General features: G+C 37.2%; 1 protein-coding gene across 4 annotated transcripts in view; it reads right to left on the reverse strand.

Annotated features, from left to right (window-relative positions):
* Nucleotides 1-346: 346 nt before the first annotated feature.
* MME (membrane metalloendopeptidase) overlaps nucleotides 347-27,646 on the reverse strand; it is a 93,518-nt gene continuing 66,218 nt past the window's right edge. For 2 of the 4 annotated variants that reach the window (XM_024131912.2, XM_028488477.1), the window contains exons 17-23: nucleotides 23,960-24,018; nucleotides 18,163-18,282; nucleotides 16,303-16,436; nucleotides 16,122-16,187; nucleotides 13,058-13,153; nucleotides 12,639-12,715; nucleotides 347-1,556 (exon numbers count right to left, since the gene is read on the reverse strand). In XM_024131912.2, coding sequence (XP_023987680.1) covers nucleotides 1,457-1,556; nucleotides 12,639-12,715; nucleotides 13,058-13,153; nucleotides 16,122-16,187; nucleotides 16,303-16,436; nucleotides 18,163-18,282; nucleotides 23,960-24,018 — 652 coding nt within the window. In that variant the 3' untranslated portion in view covers nucleotides 347-1,456. The remainder of the gene's footprint in view (nucleotides 1,557-12,638; nucleotides 12,716-13,057; nucleotides 13,154-16,121; nucleotides 16,188-16,302; nucleotides 16,437-18,162; nucleotides 18,283-23,959; nucleotides 24,019-27,646) is intronic. The other 2 variants (XR_003679414.2, XM_028488486.2) reach the window with 2 other exon arrangements.

Consider the following 27,646-nt stretch of genomic DNA (forward strand, 5'->3'; position numbering starts at 1 on the left):
TAAAAAACATGTAAATGGACATTTTTCAAGAGGCAGGAAAACCAACACTCATATTTTGGATGTTCCTTCATTTTCATGTTTTGTTAGGAAAAATAAGGATTTTGGACTTCTTTTGTAAAATATTAATCAAGTAATGAAATGAACTAAACTTGCAAACAGGACAGGAAAAGACAACGTAAAAGCCTTAAGAGCTGAGTTGCTATCAGGGACTAGACCTCCCCCTCCCGGAACTCTAGGTGAGTTAGAATTTTAGAAGCAAGTCCATTGGGTGTGTAGGAGCCTCTCATTTCTATTCAGAAGTGCGCTTTCCAAAGCTAGATGGCTCGCACAATAAGCTTAGTGAGTAATGGGTTCACAATTTCAATTTATTATCAAAATATTTCCATCAGATGACAAACCTGAAAAGATAAGGAGATGCAGAGCTACACAGATGCAGTTTTGCCCATTTATCATGGCCACCTTCAGGGACAGATTTAATTTTGAAAATCCTGCTTGTAAACCACAACTCTTATGTATCTTTAGACCACTGTCCAATGGCAATTTTTAACCCAAAGTTTGTGCTTAAAGCTTTTCATCAATGTGATTTATAAGTTTAAAAAGTCTCAAATCTTCATCTGTACATCACTTTACAGATCTTGGTTCATAACTATTTATCTTGGTCTGAAGCTTCAATATTAAATGATTACCTATAATAACAATTACTTAGTCATAAGTGTAGTTAATAATTAAATATAAAAATTATTTACACATTACTACAAATCTCTTAAAAAGACCAAGTTTTGAGAGAGAGAGAGAGAGAGAACAAGAAATTGCTTAGAAAATTGCAGGGAGCCTCAAGAATCTCATTATCGGTCAAAGCAGGTACAACAAAAAACAGTTTTAGACACTCATTTTTGCCCTAAGAGTGCTTAAAATACAATGCTCTCAGAATGAATAACTGATGATTGGCAAAATTAGATTAAAACTGCGTTAAGTCCCAAGGCCCCAATATGTATAAGAATTCTTTGGAAGAGTTTTGAAGGAGCATAAATTTTGCAAATAAAAGTAAAAATAAGTACATCGGCAACATGTTTTTAACTCTCACGTCACTCCTGTGCTTTTGGTGCCAACTGAATTCTTCCACCTCTTCTTTCTCCCTTTGATTAGAAATGCCGGTCTACATCAAGAGAAAACATCAAAACTGGCAGATCATATGAGAAACAGAAATGAATGGCAATATTCTCTTTAGAGATTAAGCATTATTTACACAGTGAGAAGTGATTGATTTGATAGACATTAGACCTCTCCTCCCTCCACATTTTTCCAGAGTAACCTAGCTTCATTTTTATTGCTCTCATCCCCGTGAACTACCTCCACATAATCAGTGACCTCTCTGGCCCTTTTTCTCTCAGATAGAGCTTCCCATTTCTGTGATGTGGGCAAGTCTAGCCAAGGACTGCACCGCTTCTTCTGAAGATTACCAAACCCGGCATTTCTTTTCTGGATTCATGTATGAGTTCTTGCGGCAATGAAAGGCTTCTGAAAACTCAGGAGAGTTCTGCAAAGTCCCAATAATCCTGTGAAACAAACAAACAAAAGTCACCGTCAGCATTTGATACCCATGTCCATACCATGCAGGAGCTCTACAGAATTTTTTTATGTAGGCCAGCTGTGTGGGTTTGGAACTTTCAGTTTAAAAGGAAATTTAAAAAAACAAACAAAAAAACGACTGGTAGAATGAGCCCATTCCTTTTCATTAACAGAATGTTTAAATGGAGAGGTAGCAAACTACAGGAGTTACAAGCAGATTTTGAAGACAGATTGCATGGTTTGAATCCTGGTTATGAGTTGTATTTATTTAGCTTCTCTGTGCCTCAGTTTCCTTTTCGGTAAAATGCATATAATCATATTACCTGCATCTTAGGCTTGGTATGGGGAGTTAACTTATAAACACTCTATATGTGTTTGTAAGATAAGTGAATAATTCACATTTGGAATTGCAGTTATTTTAAGAAGAATTTGGTTAAAGAATAAAATTATGATTTCTTACTGTATCTTGAAAGGCCTCACACAATAACTTTCAATATAATAGACTTTAAATAGATATTTGATTTAATAGGGAAGATAACAATTATTTTCTTTTTTCCCAAAAGAACCCCATAGATATCAGAAACTGGATTCAGCCTGAAAGGTTGGCAAAATGTCAATTTCCTCTTAACTCTAACCCCAGTAGGCAAAAGCAACACTGTCCAGCCCATTACTGGCACCAAGCAGCATTTGAGGGACGGACAGGTCAGTACAGTGATGCAGAGGTGATGTTTTCCCATCAACCCTGAACCAGCTCCTTCCCTTCTCTTCCCACTGGGACCCTCCCACCTCAGCCACCTTGTGTTGGGGGCAGGGGGCTGGGAGGCAAGTGGACTGGAGTGATGGGAAGACGAGGGGTACGTTCTAACTTACTGAGATCTCCCTACATGGTAGATGTGTGGACATGTATACGTCCCAGCGTTTCTCTCCCCTCTGACCGCTTCTCCATAGAGCAGTCAGAGTGAGCTTTAAAATGTAAATCAAGTTCAGTCATTCTCTTACTTAAAACCCTCCAGGGGCTTGAAGGATATTCAAACTCCTCTCCACGGTCTCCAACGTCCTTATGGCTCCAGCCTACCTTCCAGGCCTCCTCATGGTCTGTTTCTCCTCCTGTTCCTCATTAAGCTCCAACTACACAGATTCTCTTTCCATTATGCAAACTCGCCAAGCTCTTGCCCTCTTCTGGACCTGCTGTTCCTGCCAACCACACTCCCTGCAAAGTTACTCCCTGGTGCCTACACGGCTAACTCCTTCTCAGCCTTCATGCCCCTGCTTCAACACACCTCCTCAGGGGTCTTCTTGGAATACAGTCCACGTGAGTCTCTCCCACCTGGGCTAGCCTGTCACAGCACTTCTCACGATGTGCAATGATTTTTCTCTCCTTTACTTCCCGACATACTCTCTACACTATAATCTCTACGAGGACAAAACACTGTGCATACCTTGTTGCCGGCTGCACCACCAAAGCCCAGCACAGTGCTTTGCTTATTGCAGGACTCTGGAAATAATGAATGAGCCCGTCACCTGGCCATGGTGATTATATGCAGAGAGTAACAGGGCATTACGAAGAAAAACACTGCTCAGTGTTTTTGGTTTATTTGCTACTGTGGACCAACCAGAGAGGAAGAAAGCATTTTCCTTTCCCTATCTCCATTCCATGTCGAATTTCTAAAAGTGCTCCTTCCTACTGTGTCACCCATCACCACATCAGCTATTTCTCAAACTCTCCTATCCTTCAGGGAGGAAAACTTTTTTGGTTGTATGTTTTTGAGGACTCCTAGGAGTCTTAAAGATTGACAGGAATCTCTCTGGTATGAAGGGCTGGGGGTTGAGGTTGGGGAGGGTAGAGCAGAGGAATTTACATCTATTCGTCCACTGGCTGGAGAGGGAGAAGACTGGCCTCCCCAAGACTGAAGAGGGGCCCAGTAAAGGCAGGTTATATGAATGACAAGGACGTGCCTGTCACTCTGAGCAGGGCCCTGAGAGGAATTCTGATAGGATGGCACGTGGCTGTCGAGGAGGCTGAACGTCCAGAGTGGCGGCTCTTGCCTCCCTTGACCATGACCAATGGAAGGCAATGGAGCCACCCGACTTCAGAGAGGGCGATGAGACTGCAAGGATGTCAGCACCCATAGCAGGCTGGGAAAGGAGGTTATTCCCTAATTTCTAGGCTCATGAGATGCCTCTGGATTCCAGTATAACCCTAGAAAGGAGTACACTGAAAATGACTGAAATTAAATTTCTCACCTCTTGGCTTAGGGTGGGAGCCTAGAGTTTGAATTAATTTGATTAATAATAATAATAATAATGTGTCATTTCTTACACCTGAAAGTTCGAACAAGTTCACTTGACACATGGTCAAAGTGATCATATATGTAAGAATATAAAGATTTTAGACGTCGGGGATTTATATTAGTACCTAGTCTTTAAGGTTCTAGGCTCACAGACTATGAGTTAGAGAGGTGCTTTGATTCATTTAATCGGATCCTCTTCCTACATTAGGAAGCCCTATACACTGGCTGAGGGACAGTATTCTGGTGGTCTGACTGTTCCTCTAGCTGAGGAGCAAGCTCCCTGATGGACAGGGTAAGCATTTGAGAGTCACTGGCTGCAAGAGCTGCTCTTTTTTGTTTTTTACTTTATTAACATTTTTTCAAGGGATTGTTGTCTTAGATATCACCATATGGAGATAAGTACTTCAGTAAAAATGTCCAAACCCAAGACTGAATTCTACGTTTCTCTTAAAAAGATTAAAGAAATTAAAAAAAAAAAAAACCCAAAAAACCTTCAAACAAGAAAGTCTTCACGAGACACCACTGGGATTTGGCCATGCAGCAACACCCAAACTAATGCACACTCAGCCCTCTGTCTCCGTTCCAGCTCCTCTCTTTACATCCAAAAACTTCCATTTAGATAATATGATTCTGAATAATTAGGTCAACAATGTACCAGGGCTTCACTTATTTTCCTAGGACTCTAATTAGTGTTTGGTTGTTTATAACATCAAATCTTTGCATGGATGACATAATCTATTTCAAAACGTGGATACATTATTAAAGTGAATCCCTTCGCTAAGAGTGGGATCATATTTCATTAACATTTTTACACGAATTTTATGCTATATGAAAACTATGTAGTTTTTGTGTTGTGTTTATAATAACAGAAGATAATAAAGGTTTTTATTGATTATTTCTTAAAGTAAGTTACTTGAAATTTTTACTTTAATATATAAAATATATACTGCTGCTGTTTTATCATACTACTGCTATTTATTCCCATGGCAAATAATCACTTGTATTGAAAATACCTAACATATGTGGAGTGGAACATCATGTAACCAACAATGAACTTTATATCTGACTACTCCTGCTTGAAATTAACTGTTTTTTTTCTTTTTCATTACCGAATGAGCTTTTTACAATTAATGAGTTCTCTGACAATCTTTTGCTAAGTCTCTTAAATAAACAACTGGGCTACAAGGTTAACCAGCTTCATTCATGAGTAAACTGTCCAATTTTTATCATTAACTGATGTTCAGGATTCTTGTAAAGTAAGGTCACATTGGTCTACACATGTTCCTCTATAAATTCATGAAGAGATAAATGCCTGAATAGATTCCCAGGTATGGGCTAAAGATTAATAAGTGCTAATAGAAATTCTACAAGGCCCACCAAAATCCACACCATTTATAAAATATCAGAAACCAAGGCTAATATTTAAGGTAAATGGAGAAAACATCAGTATTTCAAAGAGGGTTTAGCTTAGGCATGCTAAATCATAGAATAATAAGGAACAAAATAGCCATATTACTTGAAAATGTCTAAATAAAACAGTAGAAAGAATATTTTTTTAAAGTATTAGATGTTAAGCTGGGGAAAACATTTCTAGCATTATGAGTGGTGTAGGTTCTATAAAGTGTCCTTTGGGGCTTCCCTGGTGGCGCAGTGGTTGCGCGTCCGCCTGCCGATGCAGGGGAACCGGGTTCGCGCCCCCGTCTGGGAGGATCCCACATGCCGCGGAGCGGCTGGGCCCGTGAGCCATGGCCGCTGAGCCTGCGCGTCCGGAGCCTGTGCTCTGCAACGGGAGAGGCCGCAACAGAGGGAGGCCCGCGTACCACAAAAAAAAATAAAAATAAAAAAATAAAGTGTCCTTTATTCTGACTGGAAGATGATCTCAAGCAATATAGGTATCTAAATTAGCACCATTACTATTTAGGTAGCAGACATTGATATCATTTTGTCTATTTGGACTTACTTTAAAAAATTATCAGGGACTTCCCTGGTGGCACAGTGGGTAAGAATCTGCCTGCCAATGCAGGAGACATGGGTTCGAACCCTAGTCCGGGAAGATCCCACATGCCGCAGAGCAACTAAGCCTGTGCGCCACAACTACAGAGCCTGCGCTCTAGAGCCCATGAGCCACAGCTACTGAGCCCTCGTGCCACAACTGTGGAAGACCACGTGCGTAGAGCTCGTGCTCCGCAACAAGAAAAGCCAGCATGACGAGAAGCCTGCACGCCGCAACGAAGAGCAGCCCGTGCGCCGCAACGAAGAGCAGCCCCCACTCGCCGCAACTAGAGAAAACCTGCACACAGCAACAAAGACCCAACGCAGACAAAAATAAAAAATAAAAATAATTAAATAAATAAATTTATTTATTTAAAAAAATGATCAGACCCTTATATCTTATACAGAAATATTATATCTATACACCATGATCCAGTGGGGTTTATCCCAGGAATGCAAGGATTCTTCAATATATGCAAATCAGTCAATGTGATACACCATATTAACAAACTGAAGGAGAAAAACCATATGATCATCTCAATAGATGCAGAAAAATCTTTTGACAAAATTCAACACCCATCTATGATAGGAACCCTCCAGAAAGTAGGCACAGAGGGAACTTACCTCAACATAATAAAGGCCGTATATGACAAACCCACAGCCAACATCATTCTCAATGGTGAAAAGCTGAAACCATTTCCTCTAAGATCAGCAACAAGACAAGGTTGTCCACTCTCACCACTATTATTCAACATGCTTTTGGAAGTTTTAGTCACAGCAATCAGAGAAGAAAAAGAAGTAAAAGGAATACAAATCGGTAAAGAAGAAGTTAAGCTGTCACTGCCTGCAGATGACATGATACTATACATAGAGAATCCTAAAGATGCTACCAGAAAACTAGAACTAATCAATGAATTTGGTAAAGTAGCAGGATACAAAATTAATGCACAGAAATCTGTAGCATTCCTATACACTAATGATGAAAAATCTGAAAGAGAATTAAGGAAACACTCCCATTTACCATTGCAACAAAAAGAATAAAATACCTAGGAATAAGCATACCTAAGGAGACATAAGAACTGTATGCAGAAAACTATAAGACCCTGATGAAGGAAACTAAAGATGATACAAACAGATGGAGAGATGTACCATGTTCTTGGATTGGAAGAGTCAACGTTGTGAATGATACACCATATTAACAAACTGAAGGAGAAAAACCATATGATCATCTCAATAGATGCAGAAAAATCTTTTGACAAAATTCAACACCCATCTATGATAGGAACCCTCCAGAAAGTAGGCACAGAGGGAACTTACCTCAACATAATAAAGGCCGTATATGACAAACCCACAGCCAACATCATTCTCAATGGTGAAAAGCTGAAACCATTTCCTCTAAGATCAGCAACAAGACAAGGTTGTCCACTCTCACCACTATTATTCAACATGCTTTTGGAAGTTTTAGTCACAGCAATCAGAGAAGAAAAAGAAGTAAAAGGAATACAAATCGGTAAAGAAGAAGTTAAGCTGTCACTGCCTGCAGATGACATGATACTATACATAGAGAATCCTAAAGATGCTACCAGAAAACTAGAACTAATCAATGAATTTGGTAAAGTAGCAGGATACAAAATTAATGCACAGAAATCTGTAGCATTCCTATACACTAATGATGAAAAATCTGAAAGAGAAATTAAGGAAACACTCCCATTTACCATTGCAACAAAAAGAATAAAATACCTAGGAATAAGCATACCTAAGGAGACATAAGAACTGTATGCAGAAAACTATAAGACCCTGATGAAGGAAACTAAAGATGATACAAACAGATGGAGAGATGTACCATGTTCTTGGATTGGAAGAATCAACGTTGTGAAAATGACTATACAATCCAAAGCAATCTACAGATTCAAGGAAATCCCTATTAAACTACCAATGGCATTTTTCATAGAACTAGAACAAAAAATTTCACAATTTGTATGGAAACACAAAGGACCCCAGATAGCCAAAGCAATCTTGAGGAAGAACACAAGAATAAACTCAAAATGGGTTAAAGACCTAAATGTAAGGCCAGACACTATCAAACTCTTAGAGGAAAACATAGGCAGAACACTCTATGACATAAATCACAGCAAGATCCTTTTTGACCCACCTCCTAGAGAAACGGAAATAAAAACAAAAATAAACAAATGGGACCTAATGAAACTTAAAAGCTTTTGCACAGCAAAGGCAACCATAAACAAAATGAAAAGACAACCTACAGAATGGAAGAAAATATTTTCAAATGAAGCAACTGACAGGGGATTAATCTCCAAAATTTACAAGCAGCTCACGCAGCTCAATTTCAAAAAAACAAACAACCCAATCCAAAAATGGGCAGAAGACCTAAACAGACATTTTTTCAAAGAAGATATACAGATCGCCAACAAACCCATGAAAGAATGCTCAACATCACTGATCATTAGAGAAATGCAAATCAAAACTACAGTGAGGTATCACCTCACAGCAGTCAGAATGGCCATCATCAAAAAATCTACAAACAATAAATGCTGGAGAGGGTGTGGAGAAAAGGGAACCCTCTTGCACTGTTGGTGGGAATGTAAATTGATACAGCCACTATGGAGAACAGTATGGAGGTTCCTTAAGAAACTACAAATAGAACTACCATACCACCCAGCAATCCCACTACTGGTCATATGCCCTGAGTAAACCATAATTCAAAAAGAGACATGTACTACAATGTTCATTGCAGCTCTATTTACAATAGCCAGGACATGGAAGCAACCAAGTGTCCATCGACAGATGAATGGATAAAGAAGATGTGGCACATATATACAATGGAATATTACTCAGCCATAAAAAGAAATGAAATTGAGTTATTTGTAGTGAGGTGGATGGACCTAGAGTCTGTCATACAGAGTGAAGTAAGTCAGAAACAGAAAAACAAATACCGTATGCTAACACATATATATGGGATAAAAAAAAAATGGTTATGAGGAACCTGGGCCGTAAAGGAATAAAGATGCAGATGTAGAGAATGGACTTGAGGACATGGGGAGTGGGAAGGGTAAAGTGGGTTGAAGTGAGAGAGTGGCATGGACATATATACACTACCAAATGTAAAATAGATAGCTAGTGGGAAGCAGCCGCATAGCACAGGGAGATCAGCTTGGTGCTTTGTGACCACATAGAGGGGTGGGATAGGGAGGGTGGAGGGAGACGCAAGAGTGAGGAGGTATGGGGATATATGTATATGTACAGCTGATTCACTTGTTATAAAGCAGAAACTAACACACCATTGTAAAGCAATTATACTCCAATAAAGATGTTAAAAAAAAGAAATATTATATCTGAATAACTTTAGAAACACATTTATAAATCATATAGCAAATATTATCATAACAACCGTTCTCTGAAGCGACTGTAGACAGCTAACAGAAGCTGGATATCCAAAATGAAGTCATTTAAATTTCTAGAATATCAGAGGGAAATGGTTTTGCTTTAAATACTAAAGTTTTAGAAGTTTATTTTAAAGTATGAAAAACTTTAGTTAGGAAGAATAAAATAATTATAGCTTAGACCTAACATGGTTTTATAGATTCAGCTTTATATGGTTTTATAGATTCTTTATAGTTATACTTTGCCTTTTGCTTTTGATACTGTGGTTATTTAGGCATAATGTTACAAAATCGCCCTTTGTTTCAGAAATGTTTCTACAGAAACCACCATGCACCAGTTTTCAATAGCAACTCAATGTCTATTAGTTTTTAAGGTTCTTTAAAAAAATGTGTTTTACTTTGTACAGCCAGGAAGCAGCCTGTTTCCAAAACTAAATGTGACCTCAACCTTTTGCCAAGGAAATCCCTTTACATCCAGAGAAAATAATAATTTCCTTGACAAAAGGTTGGCATTCCATTTACCCTTTTAAAAAAATCAACACATACTTCTCTTATTATGAATGAAAAATAGTCAAAGAGGCATCTTTTGGACCAGAACAAAGAAAATAAAAGTTACAAATAATTCTACATATTTCTAATAAAATAGTTTTTTCAATTTAAAATTGGGGGTAGAAAACAATTACATATTTACTTACATGATCACTTAACCAGTGATCAGTTACTGACATTTTGAGCTAGGCAGACATAAGAAATTAGAAAAAAAAAAAGCCCTTAACTGTCAGCTAATATGGAATGTTGCAAAATCCATATACTTTATTCACAGGAACTCTTATTCTGTTCGTATCTCTCTCATGTAAAAGTAATTCAAGTACTAATTTTCAAACACATATATGTAATAGGCACTTCATATACATTAACATTAATCCTCTTAGCAGCTTTCATGATAATTTAATCCTCACTTTATATATCAAGAAATTGAGACCCAGAGGTTAAGGAATAGCTCATAAACGGCAGAGCCATTGATGGAACTCAAAGGTTTCTTACTTCAAAGCTTGTATTCATTTTTTACCATAAAGTATAATGATATGTTTCCTGAGCTAATTGGAATGGAGGAATGGCACAGCTGAATGCAGGCAATACCTTAACAAGAAAGAGAAGTAGGGAAGAGACAAACAAATAGAAAAACTCTAATAAAAAACTAAACTGAAAAGTCAAGAAAATCACCATTAATGGCTCTGTAGTGCAGGAATAAATAACTCCACATGTTATAGCTTCTGAGGCTTTCACTAACCTAATAAACAGTGAAACCATAAGTAATAGTCATAACAGAAGTCTGTGTCATCAAAAAAAGAAAACTTAGGTTTTCTTCAGGATATTGTGTTAATAAGGCAGGAAGTTAGAAAAGTTATTTTAAACAGAGAAATTTTAATCCACAGGTTAAGTTAAAAATGTTAATACTCAAGAGACAAATGTTAGCTGTCAAAAATTAATGTGCCACCTCTTGTTCTCTGAGGATGCCAGATGTAGAAGGTACTATATTAATATTACTTAAATTCACCTAGGCTTTTTATGGATATATGCTTTGGTTCATGAGGATATGTAGGGCAGAGCTTTGACAAATTAGATTGTTATGGTCATTTGTGTGAGCTTATAAATACTCTGTTATCCTCAGATTGTTAGATCTTAACCTCTGAAACTTTAGTAAGGAAAAAGACAACTTTAAAAAATTAAAGCTATTGAATCACTGTTGTACACCAGGAATTAACATGGTGTTGTAAGTCAATTATACTCAAAAACAAACAAACAAACAAATACACTCAGAGAAAACTCTATCAGATTTGTGGTTACCAGAGGTGGGAGGTGGGGAGGAGGGGAATTGGATAAAGGTAGTCAAAAGGTACAAACTTCCAGTTATAAGATAAATAAGTACCAGGGATGTAATGTATGACATAATACATATAATTAACACTGCTGTATATTATATTTGACAGTTAAGAGAGTAAAACCTATGAGTTCTCATTACAAAGAAAAAATGTTTTTTCGCCTAATTTTGTATCTATATGAGATGATGGATGTTCAATAAAGTTATTATGGTAATCACTTCATGATGTATGCAAGTCAAACCCTTATGCTGTACCTCTTAAACTTATACAGTGCTGTATGTTAATTATCTCAATAAAACTGGAAAAAAAATTTTTAAAAGAAAAGAAAAATTAAAACTGAAAGTTACAAAACCATAATGACAATTGATCCAGGGACTTTCGTTGCTCATTGCTGAAAAAGAAGCTAATTTGTATATCCTAGCAAGACTAAATTTAGCTTGCACTATACATATAATAGGCGTACAATAATCAATTGTTGAGTGAATGAATTTTGAAAAAGCTGTTAAGGCAAACACCAAATGAAGATGATGATGATACTAGAACAAGCTGAGTAAATTCTTTAATTTTAAATGTGCTATTTTATTGTTTCACAATTGCATGAGTTTTTTCCCCAGGAGTGAATGATCTGGGCAGTATGTTCATATCTATTTTAGGAAGATCTTTTAAAATGGGCCCATTAGTTTTCTTTTGTTCTCAAACTCTGTTTTCCAACAAACCTACAAAATTTTTAATTTGTTTTTCACACACTCATGCCTGAGAGGTGCTGCTGTTGATCAGTGAATCGGTGACGAAGATTTTAGTGCCTGCGGAAGAGGTAGGAATTAGGAATTCAGTCCTAAAATAGATACATGGGGGGGTCTAGAATTTGACATTCAAATGCTGGTTGGTTGATTCTCTTTCAATCCAGTGTTCTCTTAGGTTTTCTGATTTGGGATGGATTTTGGATATCTTATAACTCAACTTTCCACTCTGCACAGAATTTTTCTCCAGCATCCCTAGCAGGTTGTTCTCTGACCTCTTCTTCATGGTACTCTCTCCTGGAGCTTTGGGGATAACTTTGCTCCAAAGTTATTAGAGGTTGGGACCTCTAATTACTGGAAAGTTTCCCTCTGTGTTGAATGGAAATCTTTCTTTGGAACAGCTACTCATTGGTTCTAGGCCTAAGCCTTTTGCAACCTCTTAGAAATGTCTCTCTAGCTTTAAATAGAGCCACTCTTCTGAGGTGACATCTTTGTTGGAATTCATCAAGCACTGGGCCGAGGTCACATACATTCTGAGGATAACAGCAGGCACGGCTATGCTTGTGTAAACATGACATTTATCCTGAAGTGTTCTGTTACTCCTTTCTGAGACCCTCAAAAAGAAAAAAGAAAAAAAAAAAAAGAAGGAAAAAGAAAAGTACTGGATTTCCAAATTTGACAGAATCAGAGTTAGAAAAAACCTTCCAAATTTGAAATAATGGAGCCAGTATTGGAGCACCTCAACAGATATTCATAACCACGCACCTAAAATTGCCTGGACTGTGCACATCTGTTTTAATGGAGTTGACTGCATACTCTGGCCTATAGGTCCCACACCACACCTAGGGACAGAAATAGAAAAAAGAAAGCAGCATACTTAGGTTCCATCAAGGATTATTTGTTTGGACAATCTGGAGGGAAAGCAAACTTCCTATTGTGAAAATTAAATTGTAATTCTGCATTCCCCAACCAATTACTCTTCAAATAATGTTCAATAATAGGCAGCCAGGAACATAATTATCATTAATACGGTCTGACAGTCTGTTACACACAATGAAAGTTAGTCAATCAAATGCTCTGCCACAATTGATTAAAACAAGAAAACTCAGCATCCAATACTAACTTACTATGAAATTATAATTCAAGACGATTTTCATATCTATCAATCAAGAAAGATACAATACCTGGGCAAAATTCAAGAAGAACAGTTGTTTGTGATTTAGGTCAAGTCCAGGAAGTAATTTTTCTTCACCATGCTTTTTAACATAATTTTGATAGGCCTAGACAGTTAATGAAAGAGAAACATGAAGTTTATAATTTCTAAATTTATATATAAATCTATGCAAAGATCATGTAACCAAGTAATTAACCTTTGATATCAGAATCACCATAATAATATATTTAGTTATGGCAACCTACAAGTATTTAATGGATTAGAAAGAAAACTAGAATTTACTTACAAATGCTCTGAAAAGAACAAGATAAATGATTAACAGATGATAAAAGCCTAGCATATGTCAGATGATCAGCAAATGTTAGCTGAATGAATGGATGACTTAAATAGTGATGAAAAACTTATCTAAATGTTGTTATATAGATGGGTGAGTCTAGCCAGTTGGAAGAAAAGATTACCAAGGGAGTCTGTAATTGCTGTACTTGGCTTGGTTACTACTCTCAGCAAAAGAGACTCACACCAGACTTCATATGAGTGAGTCCTGACAAAAGTCAAGAGAGTCTCTTAAGAGCCCTTAGAGGCCTAGCACCCTATGATTCTAAGAATAAGGATGTGCACTTATTATGACCCCCTGAAGACAGGGCAAAATAGACTGAACCTCAGTCACATTAAGAAGAAGGAATTTAGATTACTTGAACATCAGGAAATTTTCTTAATTCTTAAGGATCTATAGATACTATTGAAAAATGTAGTTTTCCCTCTACTAAATACACTTAAGAAAGGGATTGACAACAAACTTTCTGAGATGTGTTAGTTTCAGTTTAATACAAAGAAAGGTGATATTAGATACACAGAAAATACATTTCTTTTCTTCTTACTTGCCATCAACATAGATTTATCTGTAATGTGCAAAGATGCTGGGGATATGGGAAAGACTTGAGCCTACTCCTCTTAGCGAGCTCATAATCTAGCAGGGAGCATTACAAGTCAAGATTTCACGTATAATAACATATTTGCACAATTGTAATTTGCTTCATTATTATAAATCTGTACTTGTTCTACATGAGGATCTCCATGCAAGTACCCTTAACCCAGACTTTGGCCAAATTTTTACAGCAGTGATTCTCAATCTGGTTGCATATTAGAATCACCATGGAGTTTAAAAGGCCCAATGCATTCTTCCACTTCCAGGCAAGATGGAGTGACAGGGACTGAATTTACCCTCCCAGTGAAACGACCAAATGATAGACAAAATATATTAAACAATGGTTTGCATGACACTAGACATCAGGCAAAAAGGAAAGTCATCTCTGGGAGATGGTAACAAATAGGAGGACCCTTACGATGGCCCCAGCTTTTTGACTTGAGCGTTTCCAGGCCACAAAAAGAGCAGGAAACCCCAGTGGGAGCCTGGCGGACTCCTTGAGAGGGTGAGGAGAAGGTGCTGAGAATTCAGGGACACCAAGGAAAGGGTAATGAAGAGGAGAAAGCTGCAGAGAAAGAGACTCTCAGAGATCAATGGCCCCTCAGGTATTCAGCTGAGTACCTGAGTATGCATGTGAGCAAACTACCCAAGGCTAGGGAAGGAACCACAGAAAAGGATTAGAGATAAAAATGTCTGGTATCACACAAGACAAGAACGAAAGACCTCAAGATTCACACTGTAGGTTCTTGCCTCAGCAGTGAAGAATAATTATCCCTAGACTGAGCACTACCCCAGACATGCCTAACAAATTGTAAAAGCAAGCTCTAAAAGGACCAAGCCATTTCTGAGGAATTTAATGGCATCCTAGAATAAAGCTCAAGAATATTTAGAGGAAAACAAAAATATCCACCACCCCAAAAGGTAAAATGCACAATGTCTGGCATCCAGTAAAAAAATTTCCAAGTATTCAAAGAAGCAGTAATCTACCATCTCCCAGGACTTGGCTGGAACTCATTCTTTTGGAAACTTTGCAGCCAGATTAATCTCCCAAGCCTCACACTTTGATCATCCAGGGTCACTGCCAAGGCACAGGCCCCACCAGTCAACTCTCCCGCATTGCTCTGATAAAACCCTCCTTCCCTCCAACCCAAACATCTCGATGGAGAACAAATAACCCTATATCCTCCCCAACTCCAATGAATATTCCATCCATCTTTATGTCAGTAGCCTGATTCTATCCTGTGGACAGCTTGTCCCCTGTACCCTCTCAAGTAGACTCTGTTTTTTCTCCCACATGTGAGCTACCTCAGCGTTGGGAAAACAACTCAAAATCATGCTCACTCCTTGCTGCTTCCAAGACCATTATTCCTCCACTGTTTTGTGAAAACCCCTACTTTTCCTTGTGCACATAATATCCACTAGACCATCTTTAATCCTTGTTCAAATCATCAAATAATGGCATATTTTATGGAGGGTGCAAAGCTGGATCTCCAGTACCAAGTGCCAAACACATAGTAAAGCCCTCAGAAAGTATCGTCGAACGTTAAGAATGAATGGAAGTCCAAATGAGATTCTAAGGGATGCTCCAACAATACACTCTGAGTCTAATGGTTTGGACCATGACAAGGCCACATGCTGGGACCATATCACTTCAGTCCCTCACTATCATTGTAATGGACTGTAGTTTAATATTATGCCTGTGGTTTATGTTGATTATTGTTCCCAAATACTGCTTCATCTGCCATGAAACTGAGGGTCATGCTCAGTACATCAATCAATGACTCTGAACTAAACCTTTCTATATACTGTCTTTTCTAAAAAAACTATTTCAGAGGTTATTTCTTAGAAAAATATCGCCTCCTCTGTGGAACTTGCTTATCTCAATTCCATCATGAAAATATTCTGTGTTTCCTTTTCTCCTTGGCTTCTTCAAAGCTTAGAGACTGGTATTCAGCTCAATCATATCAACTGTATTGCCCCTTCTGGTTAGCATATTTACAATCCTCTTTCTCCTTGTGAATTTTCCATTTTCTAGTCATCCATTTATTGCTTACATTATATGTCTTTTGCAAAAGCCTTTAAATGAGTGATTAAATATGATCAATATACACTCCAATCACTAAAAGGGGAAGAAAATATTATTACTCACTCTGTATGCTTGGCCAATACCACCATTATCAGCAATGTTTTCTCCTAGTGTGTTAATTCCATTGAGCTGTTAAAAAAAAAAAGACACCTAAAGACCCTTAACTATGTTTGGATTGCTAAGAAAGCATCAATAATTCACTTAAGATTGAATATAATTTTTCAAGAGAATGCTGATGACATACATGCTGTCCACCTGCTAGGTCCCAGGAGAAGTTTCCATACTGGTACACCATGCATTGGGATTGGTCTTTAAAATTATTTGCAGACTGTTGAGTCCACCAGTCAACGAGGTCTCCGTCCTTGTTAAAGTTTCTGCCTGGAATATATATTTATTTAACTAAAATGGGAACTTATTACAATTGCAATAAGATATCTTTAATTCAAAGTGCAAGGACTGAAATACCAGTATGTGAGAGAACATTAAACTGGACAGATGATGAGATAAACAGTTCTGCTTTCTCATCCAGAATTGATGAAACCCAGGCTGCTGGGACTCTCTTTGCTGATATGCCTTAGTGTTAATCCAGGTATTTCACCCACTTGGCTGTTGATGTCTCAGCCAAGGCCACCAGACAAACACTCCTGAAATCATGACTTGCTTCTGTTGGATGGTTTTCACCTGAACCAAATCTGTTTAATTTGATGTTTTGAGATTGTAAAGATGTCAATATTTCACTCTGGCATTCATTTCATATCTCAAACCCTTCATGAGACATTGCAGACTCATAATTTTGCTATACTTCAAGTACAAAGAAAAAGTCACATTTTCTCCTGGAGCTTTCTTGCTAATTTTTTTTTTTTCACTTTTTATTTTATATTGGAGTATAGTTGATTAATAATGTTGTGATAGTTTCAGGTGTACAGCAAAGTGATCCAGTTATACATGTATCTATTCTTTTTCAAATTCTTTTCCTATTTAGGTTGTTACATAATATTGAGCAGAATTCCCTGTGCTCTACAGTAGGTCCTTGTTGGTTATCTATTTAAAATATAGCAGTGTGTACATGTCAATCCCAAACTCCCTAACTATCCCTTCCGCCCAACCCTTCCCCGTTGCTAATCTTAACTACATTGATCTTTTCCCCTTTTGAGCTTTAGCAGCATTTATATACGTCATATGTTTGATACTTGATTTTATTATCTTTTAAACAGTTATCTATGATGTAGTGAATAAGAGAAGGGCTATAAAGACAAGCTACTTGAACCCACATCCTGGTTCCACCAATTCCCAGTTTTGCAATTTTGAGCAAGTCTTATGTGCATCTATATTTTTCTGTTTGAAAAATGGAAATAGTATTAATACCTACCTGTGAAGTTTGTTGTATAGTTTGAGTTAACAGAAGCTTAGTTAAGTCCTTCCTGTCTCCTTTTCTTCTTCTGGCTCTCTAAAGTTGGATTAAGGCTTCATTATTTTCCCTCTACTGTTCTCTTGTTATTTTCTTTCCACTTGTGAATCAATCTTTGTTATAACTTCAACTATTACCTCTTTACATATTTCACATCCTTACTTCTATTCCTCTCAAATTTCATTTCTAAAACTATTTTGCATTTTGAGCAGCATGTAAATATTTAATTGCCTACTGTTTTCAAGGCCCTAAACTAGGGAGTAGGTGTAAGATGCAGCAAAAAAAATGTCTCTGACCACAAGCAGTTAAAAGTCCTGTGGGCACCTTACTTTCTGAGTTTACATCTGATTTTTAAGACACGGACTCTGCCCTCTAAAAGTCTAGAGAGATAAGATATAAACAATCATGAAATAAGACCAAACATTATCATTGGTGTTGACAAATATCACAATGTTTTCTCAATGTGAATATTTGTTTTATTCTGTCAGAGTAAAAAGCACACATTGCTAACCTCACTATTAGAAAATTATGATCTTCTTAAGCAACAATTTAAAAGGAACACTAAAAGTGTGGGGATTATTAGACCAATGATATGCTGATGAATAAATGTGTTTTTGTATTGATAAATTATAATAACTCTTAATGACGTTTACCAGGGTATATCTCAGCCAAAGAAAAGCATCAATTGCACTTTACCATTGTCATCGAAGCCATGGGTGATTTCGTGTCCTATGACCATGCCGATGCCCCCATAGTTCAATGAGTTAGACTGCTGGGCACTGAAGAACGGGGGCTGCAGAATGCCAGCTGGGAAGACTATGAGGAAAGAAGACAGTTAAGACTACTTGTGGTTTTCTTCCGTGACGGACAGGCCTGGGGTTGGCTTCTTGCCTGCTAAGCTGTTTTCCACTATGTCAGTTTCACTTAATTGTGTACAAAAATCTTCTGTGATAGAAACAAATGCAGGTCTTTTATTGTTGATGACAGTAAAGAGTTCATCCCAGGGTGGCACCACATCTGTGATTTATAATCATAATTGACTTTGTAACATCTATTAAGATTGTTTTCCCACTGTAAGGAGTTTAGAGCAAAGGAAAATTATCATCTTCATTCAGAAGGTCTTTTCCCCACTGCAAATATTTGGGAGAAATAGTTACTTAATAATGGAAGTATTACTTTTTTTTTTTTTTTTTTTTTTTTTTTTTGTGGTATGCGGGCCTCCCTCTGCTGCGGTCTCTCCCGTTGCGGAGCACAGGCTCCGGAGCGCAGGCCCAGCGGCCATGGCTCACGGGCCCAGCAGCTCCGCGGCACGTGGGATCCTCCCAGACCAGGGCGCGAACCCGGTTCCCCTGCATCGGCAGGCGGACGCGCAACCACTGCGCCACCAGGGAAGCCCTGGAAGTATTACTTTTAATGTGTCTAACATTTTATCCATCTACAATAGCTTAGTAAATAAACAGAGCCACTCAATCGAAAGTATCCCACGATTACTCCACCCTTATTTATTTTCATCAAGGCATGTATGACTGTTTATTTATTTATTTATGGTTGTTTGGTCCTTCTTTTTCTTGTCTGTCCCCACAGAACCTCAAATATTAGCTCTTTGAGATCAGAGATTTGTTTCTACATACATGTGTTTGTTTGTTTTTGAGTCCACTTGAATTCTCAGTTCATTATCTCCAGCACCTAAAACTGGATGGTGCCTGGAACATAACAGGTGCTCAGGAAATGTGTTGAATAAATGAATAATCAATGATGATGAATGAATGAATGAATGAATGAGTGAATGTCCTACGGTGTCCTAAAGACTTTGCAAATAAATAAACTGTAATTTTTATGTCTACCCTGACATCTGTCTTAACTTGCTAACTTTCTACACTTAGGTGTCTCACACTATTTAAATTTCATGTGTCAAACATCAAACTCATCATTTTCCCTTCGAAGCCATCACTCTGACTTTATTATTTCTGCTAATAGCGTGTGAAGGGTCTCAGTCACCCAAACTGAACATTTTTCTGTCTATCTTCGATGTCTCCTTTCTTTTACAAAGTCTCATATGATCTATTTAGGAAAAGATCAGGTCATGTACCTTCTTTCCAGTAGCATCTCTTCTGTTTATCTCCTCCTATCAGTCCTACTGCCACCTTCCTAGTTCACACTCTCATTCCTTGCCTCAAGAACTTAATTTCCTAATCGGTCTTCTTACTTCCAGTCTCACCCTACTACTATCTATCCTTAATCCAACCTATCTTGTCTGCCAATTAAAGTGCCACTGTAGTCATTATCTCTCCTCTGCTAAAACACCTTTGATGGCTTATCATTGCTCCCGAACTAGATACAGCCTCTTCTTCCTGGCCTTTGTCTCTATGGTCTTCTATTTCTCCGCCTCCCCCATACTCTCCCCTTCACTCATAACGTCCATGGTTTTGTAATTTTATCTTTCATGTTCTACAATTCTAGTATTCACTGAAGCATGATGTTCTGTAATCGAAAAAAAAAAAATCAGTTTCAACATCTACTATGCAGGCAAAGCCCCGGGCCATTGCTACATGGGATATCGAGAATACAATAGAAAGGCCCTGACCTTAAGAAATTTAAGACCTAGTTAATACAGAGTAGCAAATGTTGTTTCTTTGTCATTCACGTGGGGTGAGTGTGACATAACCTTGCAAGGGCTTCAGGGATAAATATTAGATTTTGACAGAGGAGACTTAAAAATACACTGGGCAATTTAAGAGCTCTCCAGACCTTTAAAAAAAATCTGGAAAGTTGCCATAACATTCAAAATGACAAAATTACAAAAAAAAATACTTTTGTCCTTGGAGAATTTTGATGAACGTTATACCTCACATGTAGCTGCCTGAGCTATCAACAGTGCCAAGAAATTATTTTTAGCTTGAAGTATAAAAATTATGTGCAGTACTTTATTAACTTAAAGTGAACACTATCTCCCACACTATGTACTTTGATTAAAATCCATCCATTATATAAAATGCTCTTATGAAATGTGCTATCAAGACTAAACATTAACTGTAAAGATCCTGCTGCTTTAATTATACCCTGATATGCCATTCTTCAGGCAAGTGATAAGATTTTTATGGCTCATATTAAATACTAGTCTTCAAGTTCAACTTTGCAAATTATGATTTCTCCTTTTACTCTATCAGCTAAATGTCTATGATGAGGATTTTCCCCATTAGCCTTATCACTGTTACTAGTAGACATCACAACTCGACAACAACCAACTGCTTAGTTGTGCATTTTTTATGTTCATGATTGTCAACAAGTTAGTTAATTAAATAAGTCATTGGTCCATGAAACAAAAGGCTGTTTCTCCCCACCCCCAGCCCCTCACTGCCCTGGTTTATTTTTTTAAGGCTGCAAGCAATTCGACTTTAGAATCTTTGATATAAAGCTCAAGAGTGCATTCAGATAAACTCAATTTTGGTGGAAAAAATTAAACATTGTTTTTTATATTAAATGAAATAGCAATATGTTCAGAAACAATTACTCTTAATTCTTAAGTATGAAAATAAGACTCCTAAGAATGACTAAGACAATTTTAGAAAATTTAATTATGTCAAGGTAGTCATAGATCACCCAGACTGAAAACACTACATAATCCATAAATTTCCTAAAATTGAAAAAAATTTTCTTGTTAATGAAAAAGGAGAATGCAGCAGTAGTAAGACTTCCCAAATGACTTGATCATTTCTTTGGAAACGACTTGAAAGTTTAATAGGATGATTGAGTGGTGTCTGAAACTTACAGAGAAACATTTGACAAAACTTTCAAGCGCAGCTTTCCGAAATGGCATGAAAGATTCCTAAGCTCCATGGAGTAACTATGCAAGGAATAGGAACCAGTGAATTTAACACTTTCAGTATGCCTTCCTGTCCTGGAGGTTGGCTTTTTTTATTTATGTGAAGTGGTGAGGGTGCATAAAAATTGGAATGTAGCCTACATGTGTGAGTTATGACAAAAGTGGTGGGAATTAAATTAAACAGTAGAAATTAGTAATATGAATAACTCCCTATACAATAATAAAACAAGTTATTTTTCACCATAACATAAAAAGACCAACCCCATTAGAAATTGTATGTGATCTAGCTTAGGGTATTTGTGTGAAGGTGGGAGGGTCATTTATGAGACATGTTATTCTATACCAATTCTAATTCTGTAATGCACATCATATCAAGCTCATTAAGATAGTGCTGCAAAAGTTATATCTCTAGGTATGGATAGACACACAAATACACTTTTATCAAGAAGAAAGATACAGATCTGGATCTTCAATTGTTTTTAGTTAAGACAGTCCCCACTCTGGAGATTTAAATGAATTGTTAAGGAGAAAACGTACACATGTCAGATATTTCTCCTCTTGCATGACACTTTCCCTTTCTCTGAACTGCTTTTATTAGCAGATAAGCATATGAAAAGCATATGAAAAGAGGTTAGCAATTTTTCGGATTTCTTATTTCCATCATACGAATTTATCTTGAGTATCTTTAAAAGGTCTTTCTTATATATTAAGAATGCTTATCACAGCCAAGTCTTGACTATTCAGAGGCTATTTGTCTACTTTGTGAAATGTTAGCACACTTTTACCTTCTTTTTCCTTTTGCTGTACGCTTGTTTGGTTTGAGGGTATTAAATTCAAAATGAGAACATTCCCAGGTCTTCTCAGATCAGGGAATCTCTGAGGCGGACCAATTTTGAGCCAGCCTCAGGGATATGGGGTAATTCAAAGCCAAACTAGGCCCGTCTTGACCTAAACTGGTTGGACATGCTCTAGAGAAGAAATGAAAGGATGAACATGCCAGAATGGTCCCACAGAAGGTCTGTATGGCTCCTCTTATGGGGATGAATCAGTGTCAGGTCTGATAGGATCCTGAGCTGGATTAAAATAGAGCAATATCCCTTAGTCTGCCCTAATGCAGAATTCAAGTCAAGGCCACCCCAATTTGCCCTGGGGTTCCATTAAAAGTCAGTTATCCTGTTCTGTCCAAGTCTACAATGAACTAGATCTTACACTGACAGACCTCAAGAGGTCTTCAAAGTGAAGGCTCTCCCGAGATAATGGCGCTTCTAAGAAAAGGTCTGAATGGTGTCTAGGAATACATGACAAAGGATAGATTGCATGGGTTCTGAGTTGATCATTAAACAGGCTCTGATCTAGGTTTAGGTAATCATTTCACTAGCTGGGAGATGTATTACCCTAGACTTTGAACCAACTGACTTTAACCTTACTTATTACCTATTTGTTATATAAAGACAAACTTTTCTGATCATAATTCATTTTCATCTCATGTACCAAAATAAATTCCAGATAGACTAAAGATTTGCTCCAAAAATAAAAATCTATAAAAATACTAGAAGAAAATGTGGATGACTTCTTAATTTAACACTTCCTAGGTTTAAAAGCAATGGGGGTGGGGGGGAATTCCCTGGTGGTCCAGTGGTCAGGACTCCACAACTTTCACTGCCAAGGGCCCGGATTCAATCCCTTGTCGGGGAACTTAGATTCCACAAGCTGCGTGGCGTGGCCATATAAATAAATAAATAAAATGAAAATAAAATAAAAGCAACGGGGAAAAGTGTCATCAAATTTTATCTTCCCTCTTGATTCTTGACTACACTTAGAAATGAAGGGCTGGACTGAGTACACCTGGAGAAGCTGGCTGTACTGTTTGTTTGGGAGTCTGAAGTACTGAATCAATTGGTTGCCTTTCTACATACTAAAAACGCTTGGGAAAAAATGGGTCTATCTGTGAGATACTTAAGAGAGAGATTCAAGATGTCGCAGTATTCCCAGGAAGAGAAAAAAATATATCTTTGTTATATTAAGCCATTTCACTATTCATTATATTATTCACTCATGTATTAATTTCTATGCATATTTCTGTGATATTACTACTAGGGAACATATAAAATTTTTTTGATCAAAAGTGGTTAATAAATAAAATTTCATATGGTTCAACCTAGTATAATTGACTTTTCAACTTTCTGAGCCTCTTGGAATCTTCTAGAAAAAAAGATGATACAGAACAGGACCATCTCTACCAGTGCCAGCGTACAAAATTGACAGAAAAATTGGATTTCTGAAAATTTGGTTCTTGGAATTTTAAACCACCTAAGATGCTGACGCTTAGAAAGTCCTAAAGTTAATATAACTTTGTGGCGATATAAGGGACTTTTAAAAAGTATTTTAAAATAAAATAAAAGTAGTTAGAAATAAGATAAACCATTCAACTATAAATGAGAATATTGTAAAAGAAACAAAACTACTTAATGTGATTTATACTGATTTAAATTTTGCTATTATAGTGAAAAGAGGTACACGGATGCATTTACTTTCAAGGAGGATATTCAATAAATCCGTAACTCAGCTTCGCTGTACTTTTATGGGGAGTATAATAAATTGGTCACGCAAAGCACTACTGCTTGGGAACAACAGAGAAATATTAAATAATTATTTAGGAGTAGACCTTACCTATCTGATTTCTGCCTGAAGAATAAAACGCATTGACTACAGCTGCTCCGCTTATCCACCTATAGAAAACATAAGAACTTGTTACAAACGATACTGCGTTATCTGATTTAATCTGCTCACCACAATAAAAGCATTATCACTGTTCCTAGATGAATCTTAACTTTCTGTTTGAAATATGATCAACAAATTAAAATTAGCTCACTAGGTGAGATAATTCATTGAAAGTATTTCCACTTCTTGAAATATAGGAATATATCCAGGTCTGCAATCTGTTTTTTAATTTGCATAAATTTTTAATGGAGGCAACTGACAGTACAAAACCCATTCTAATGTATCTCTTTGGAAACTGCAATGGATTAAAATTATATTGAAATGTGTTTAGCTCCATGTTCCTGATACTAGGTAAACTATGCCAACAATTCTGGAGCAGTTGACAGAATATTGAAATACAGGTTGCTAAAATTTCAGACTCTTTGTAAACTGTGAATTAAATTTTTTTAAATTCACAGTTTACAAGGAGCCTTTTTGGGGACTAAGAGATCCCCTTGGCAGGTATTTAGTTTTGGGTAATGTGCCTCCTCTGATTATTGCCATTTAAAATTATTTCTTTAAAATATGGCATACCAGCTACGAGAGCAAAGGTATATTTTTGTATAATGACTGTAAAATGAAATCCAGGTGGTTCTTAAGTAGATTTGTCTGTGTATGCCATGAATTAGGCTCTATATTGAATCTAAAGATTTTATAAAATACAATTCCTGACTTTAGAAAAGTCTAGTTGAGGAGATGATAAAGAGGCATAAATAACTATAATACAAGACAGAATGAGAAAAATAACAACAACCCAGCCAGCCTTAAGCTAAAGGATGGTGCCAGTGTTCCCATGTCTTTCTGCTCAAATGTTATGAAGACCACACATCAATAATCACTGTTAAACACTTTTGTGCAACAGGAGTAATATTACCATCTTAATAGACTATTACACATATCCTTATATACTCATTGAAAAATGGGTACTGCTTGACTTCAGATAGCTCCTTAAATGTCAGCACACATGCATACACTTAAGACAATCATATATTATTATCTAATGGCTGCATTGTAGTTATTCCACTTTTAGGGCAACAATTAGAATGGCAATTATTATCCTACTCATGGAAGGAGTTTATAGTAATTAGTGCAATGAGGTTAAATCAGAACTGTTTCCAGACCCTGCTTTGCAAGGTAAGCAATACAAAGTCAGCACCCCTACATCAGCATTTTAGCTACAATTTCAATAACTACTGTCGGATTTCAGATGTGAGTCCTATTTTGATCTCTTAAAAATAACTCAGGGAGGGCCACATGTAACAACTATCTGATAAATTCTAATTAAGCATGAATTCTGTCTCCAATAACATGACTAAGACATTCATATAAAGGATTTGGGACTTGAAAAGAAAATCCAGATAGAATTTCAGTGAATTTTTCTTTAGGAAGAACATAACTTTGAAGATGGAGGGTGTGGATGGGGGAATAGTTGATCAATGTGTTTCTTCTTTGGTTTGATTTCGTTGCAAACAGAAAACATTTTCAGACAGGATGGTGTGACAGATAGCTCAGTACTCCCTAATTTCATCACAGCTGAGTCATCAATATTTTAATTTCTTGCAGGTTGTTGATTACAAGCATATAGTTTTATTTATTTTAATTAAACTCCACCTTTTCCCACATGCTTTGTGGTGACTCACAACAAAAACATATACTTGTAATCCCAGGGGTGTTAGACTAAAATCTAGAGATCAGAAACTACATAGGACAGGTAGATTTGGTTTGTGTGACCCAAAAGATTATGAAAGAAAACATTTGTATAAATAAAACTCAGGATCAGGGAAAATGATGTATTAGGACTCCGTTTATACATATTCACACAGTTATTATGACTCAAGTATGGTTCAAGGTTGTCTGGCAGGAGGGGCAAGATAGGACATGTGCTCACACTACTTCTGAGGAGAAACGCTGTTCCTTGCAGTGACTTTAGAAAGATATTTCTGATGAGTCCTCAACATTCTGATAGTGTAGGAGAGCAAAACTTGCCACCCCAAAATGTATCTTTAGTATGAGGAATACTTTGACCTGAAAACAAATCAAGGCCCAAAGGACTCGGGAAGAGACTTTGACCTGCCCCCTAACTGCCTAAAAAATGTTTAGACAGAGGTCCTGTTCCTGGAATAGAGCCATCACCAGAGGTAAATTCAAATATGGGCCAGGTGTGGTGGGAGCAGCTTGACAGAGCCCAGAGATCAGAGTCCACTCCGTAGTCCATTGTCTCAGCAGGACCCAGAGAACAAGTGTTTACCAAACGTTTGCTTTTCCATCTCCATGTGAATTGCCCTCCTCCCCTTCGAAGTCTCCAGCCACTACCCCAGCCTCCTTTTGTCTTAGCTGAAGATGGTATTTAAGGTGAGGGATTCAGCCATCTTGGCAAGTCACTCAGTTTTCCTGGGTCTCTCCCATGTATACCTGTAATCACACTTTGTTTGACTTTTCTGTTAATCTGTCTCATGTCAGTTTAATTCTTAGACCAGCCAGAAGATCCTAGAAGGGTAGAGGAAAATTTCTTCCTCCCTGATAACAGCATATATGGCAGTAGATTTTATGCATAAACAGCTTATAATTATTAAAATTATTAAATTTCAACTGTTATAAAAATTAATTTAACATATTTTCAGGTCTCATTTGTTCAATTATGAACTTCTGATTTAGTGATGGTATACTCTGCCTGGACTTTAATGGGTAATAACAAATAATATGCAAATTGCTGGTTCTGGTCTCAGGCACAATGCTAATAATGAAATACAAAAGATGCCAATTCAAAATGTTTTTGTTTTTTTTTTAAACTATTATATTACAGAGGAAAGGAACTAGATACAGGAAACTAATGTTACAGATAGCAACAGATCTCAGAAGTAGGACACAGATGAATGAAGTTTATGTTACCCATCTCACGTTTATTGCTTTTGTAAAAATAAATGTCACACCTTTTGTTTTAGTGATTTTTCTGCTCTTCTGTTACATTACTTTGAGGGGGTTTAAGATTGCACTTTGATTAATGTTTGTAACTTTCCAGCAGGGAGGGTTTTACATATTAAAATGTCCACTGTGAATTACACCTTCACGAAAATAGGTAGCTATTTATGACCACAGGACACTCAAATAAAATTAGAATTATGGTGGTTAGGTTCACAGAGCACTAGTGTGTAGTGTCTGTCTTTTCTTCCTTGAGCTCTTTCACAGTGTGTCCTCAGACTACCCCTGGGTAATTACCCAGATTCAAAAGTACAGGGCACTTTGTCCCTGGGAATGATCAGAACTTGAGGTACTGTGATTGGATCATTCCATCTTAAAGTGATGATAACAGCTACAGACTCAATGTCTAATATTTGTGGTCAATCATGAAATATTTCACTATGTTACTATAAAAGCTAAATTAATAAGACAAAGAAAATATTTTTCAAAGTAAATGGTGATGTAACAAAATATGTTAAGTTCTTTTGATTTGGATGCAGCCTCAAAGTTTCAGGAGAAGCTTTCATTTATGGAAAACAGGCAAATCTGACCCTGAATAGCAGCATAGAAAAGAGAAATTGCAGGGCTTCCCTGGTGGCGCAGTGGTTGAGAGTCCGCCTGCCGATGCAGGGGACACGG

The sequence above is a fragment of the Physeter macrocephalus genome, chromosome 1 (genome assembly GCF_002837175.3).
Source record: "Physeter macrocephalus isolate SW-GA chromosome 1, ASM283717v5, whole genome shotgun sequence".
In the NCBI taxonomy this organism is placed as follows: domain Eukaryota; kingdom Metazoa; phylum Chordata; class Mammalia; order Artiodactyla; family Physeteridae; genus Physeter; species Physeter macrocephalus.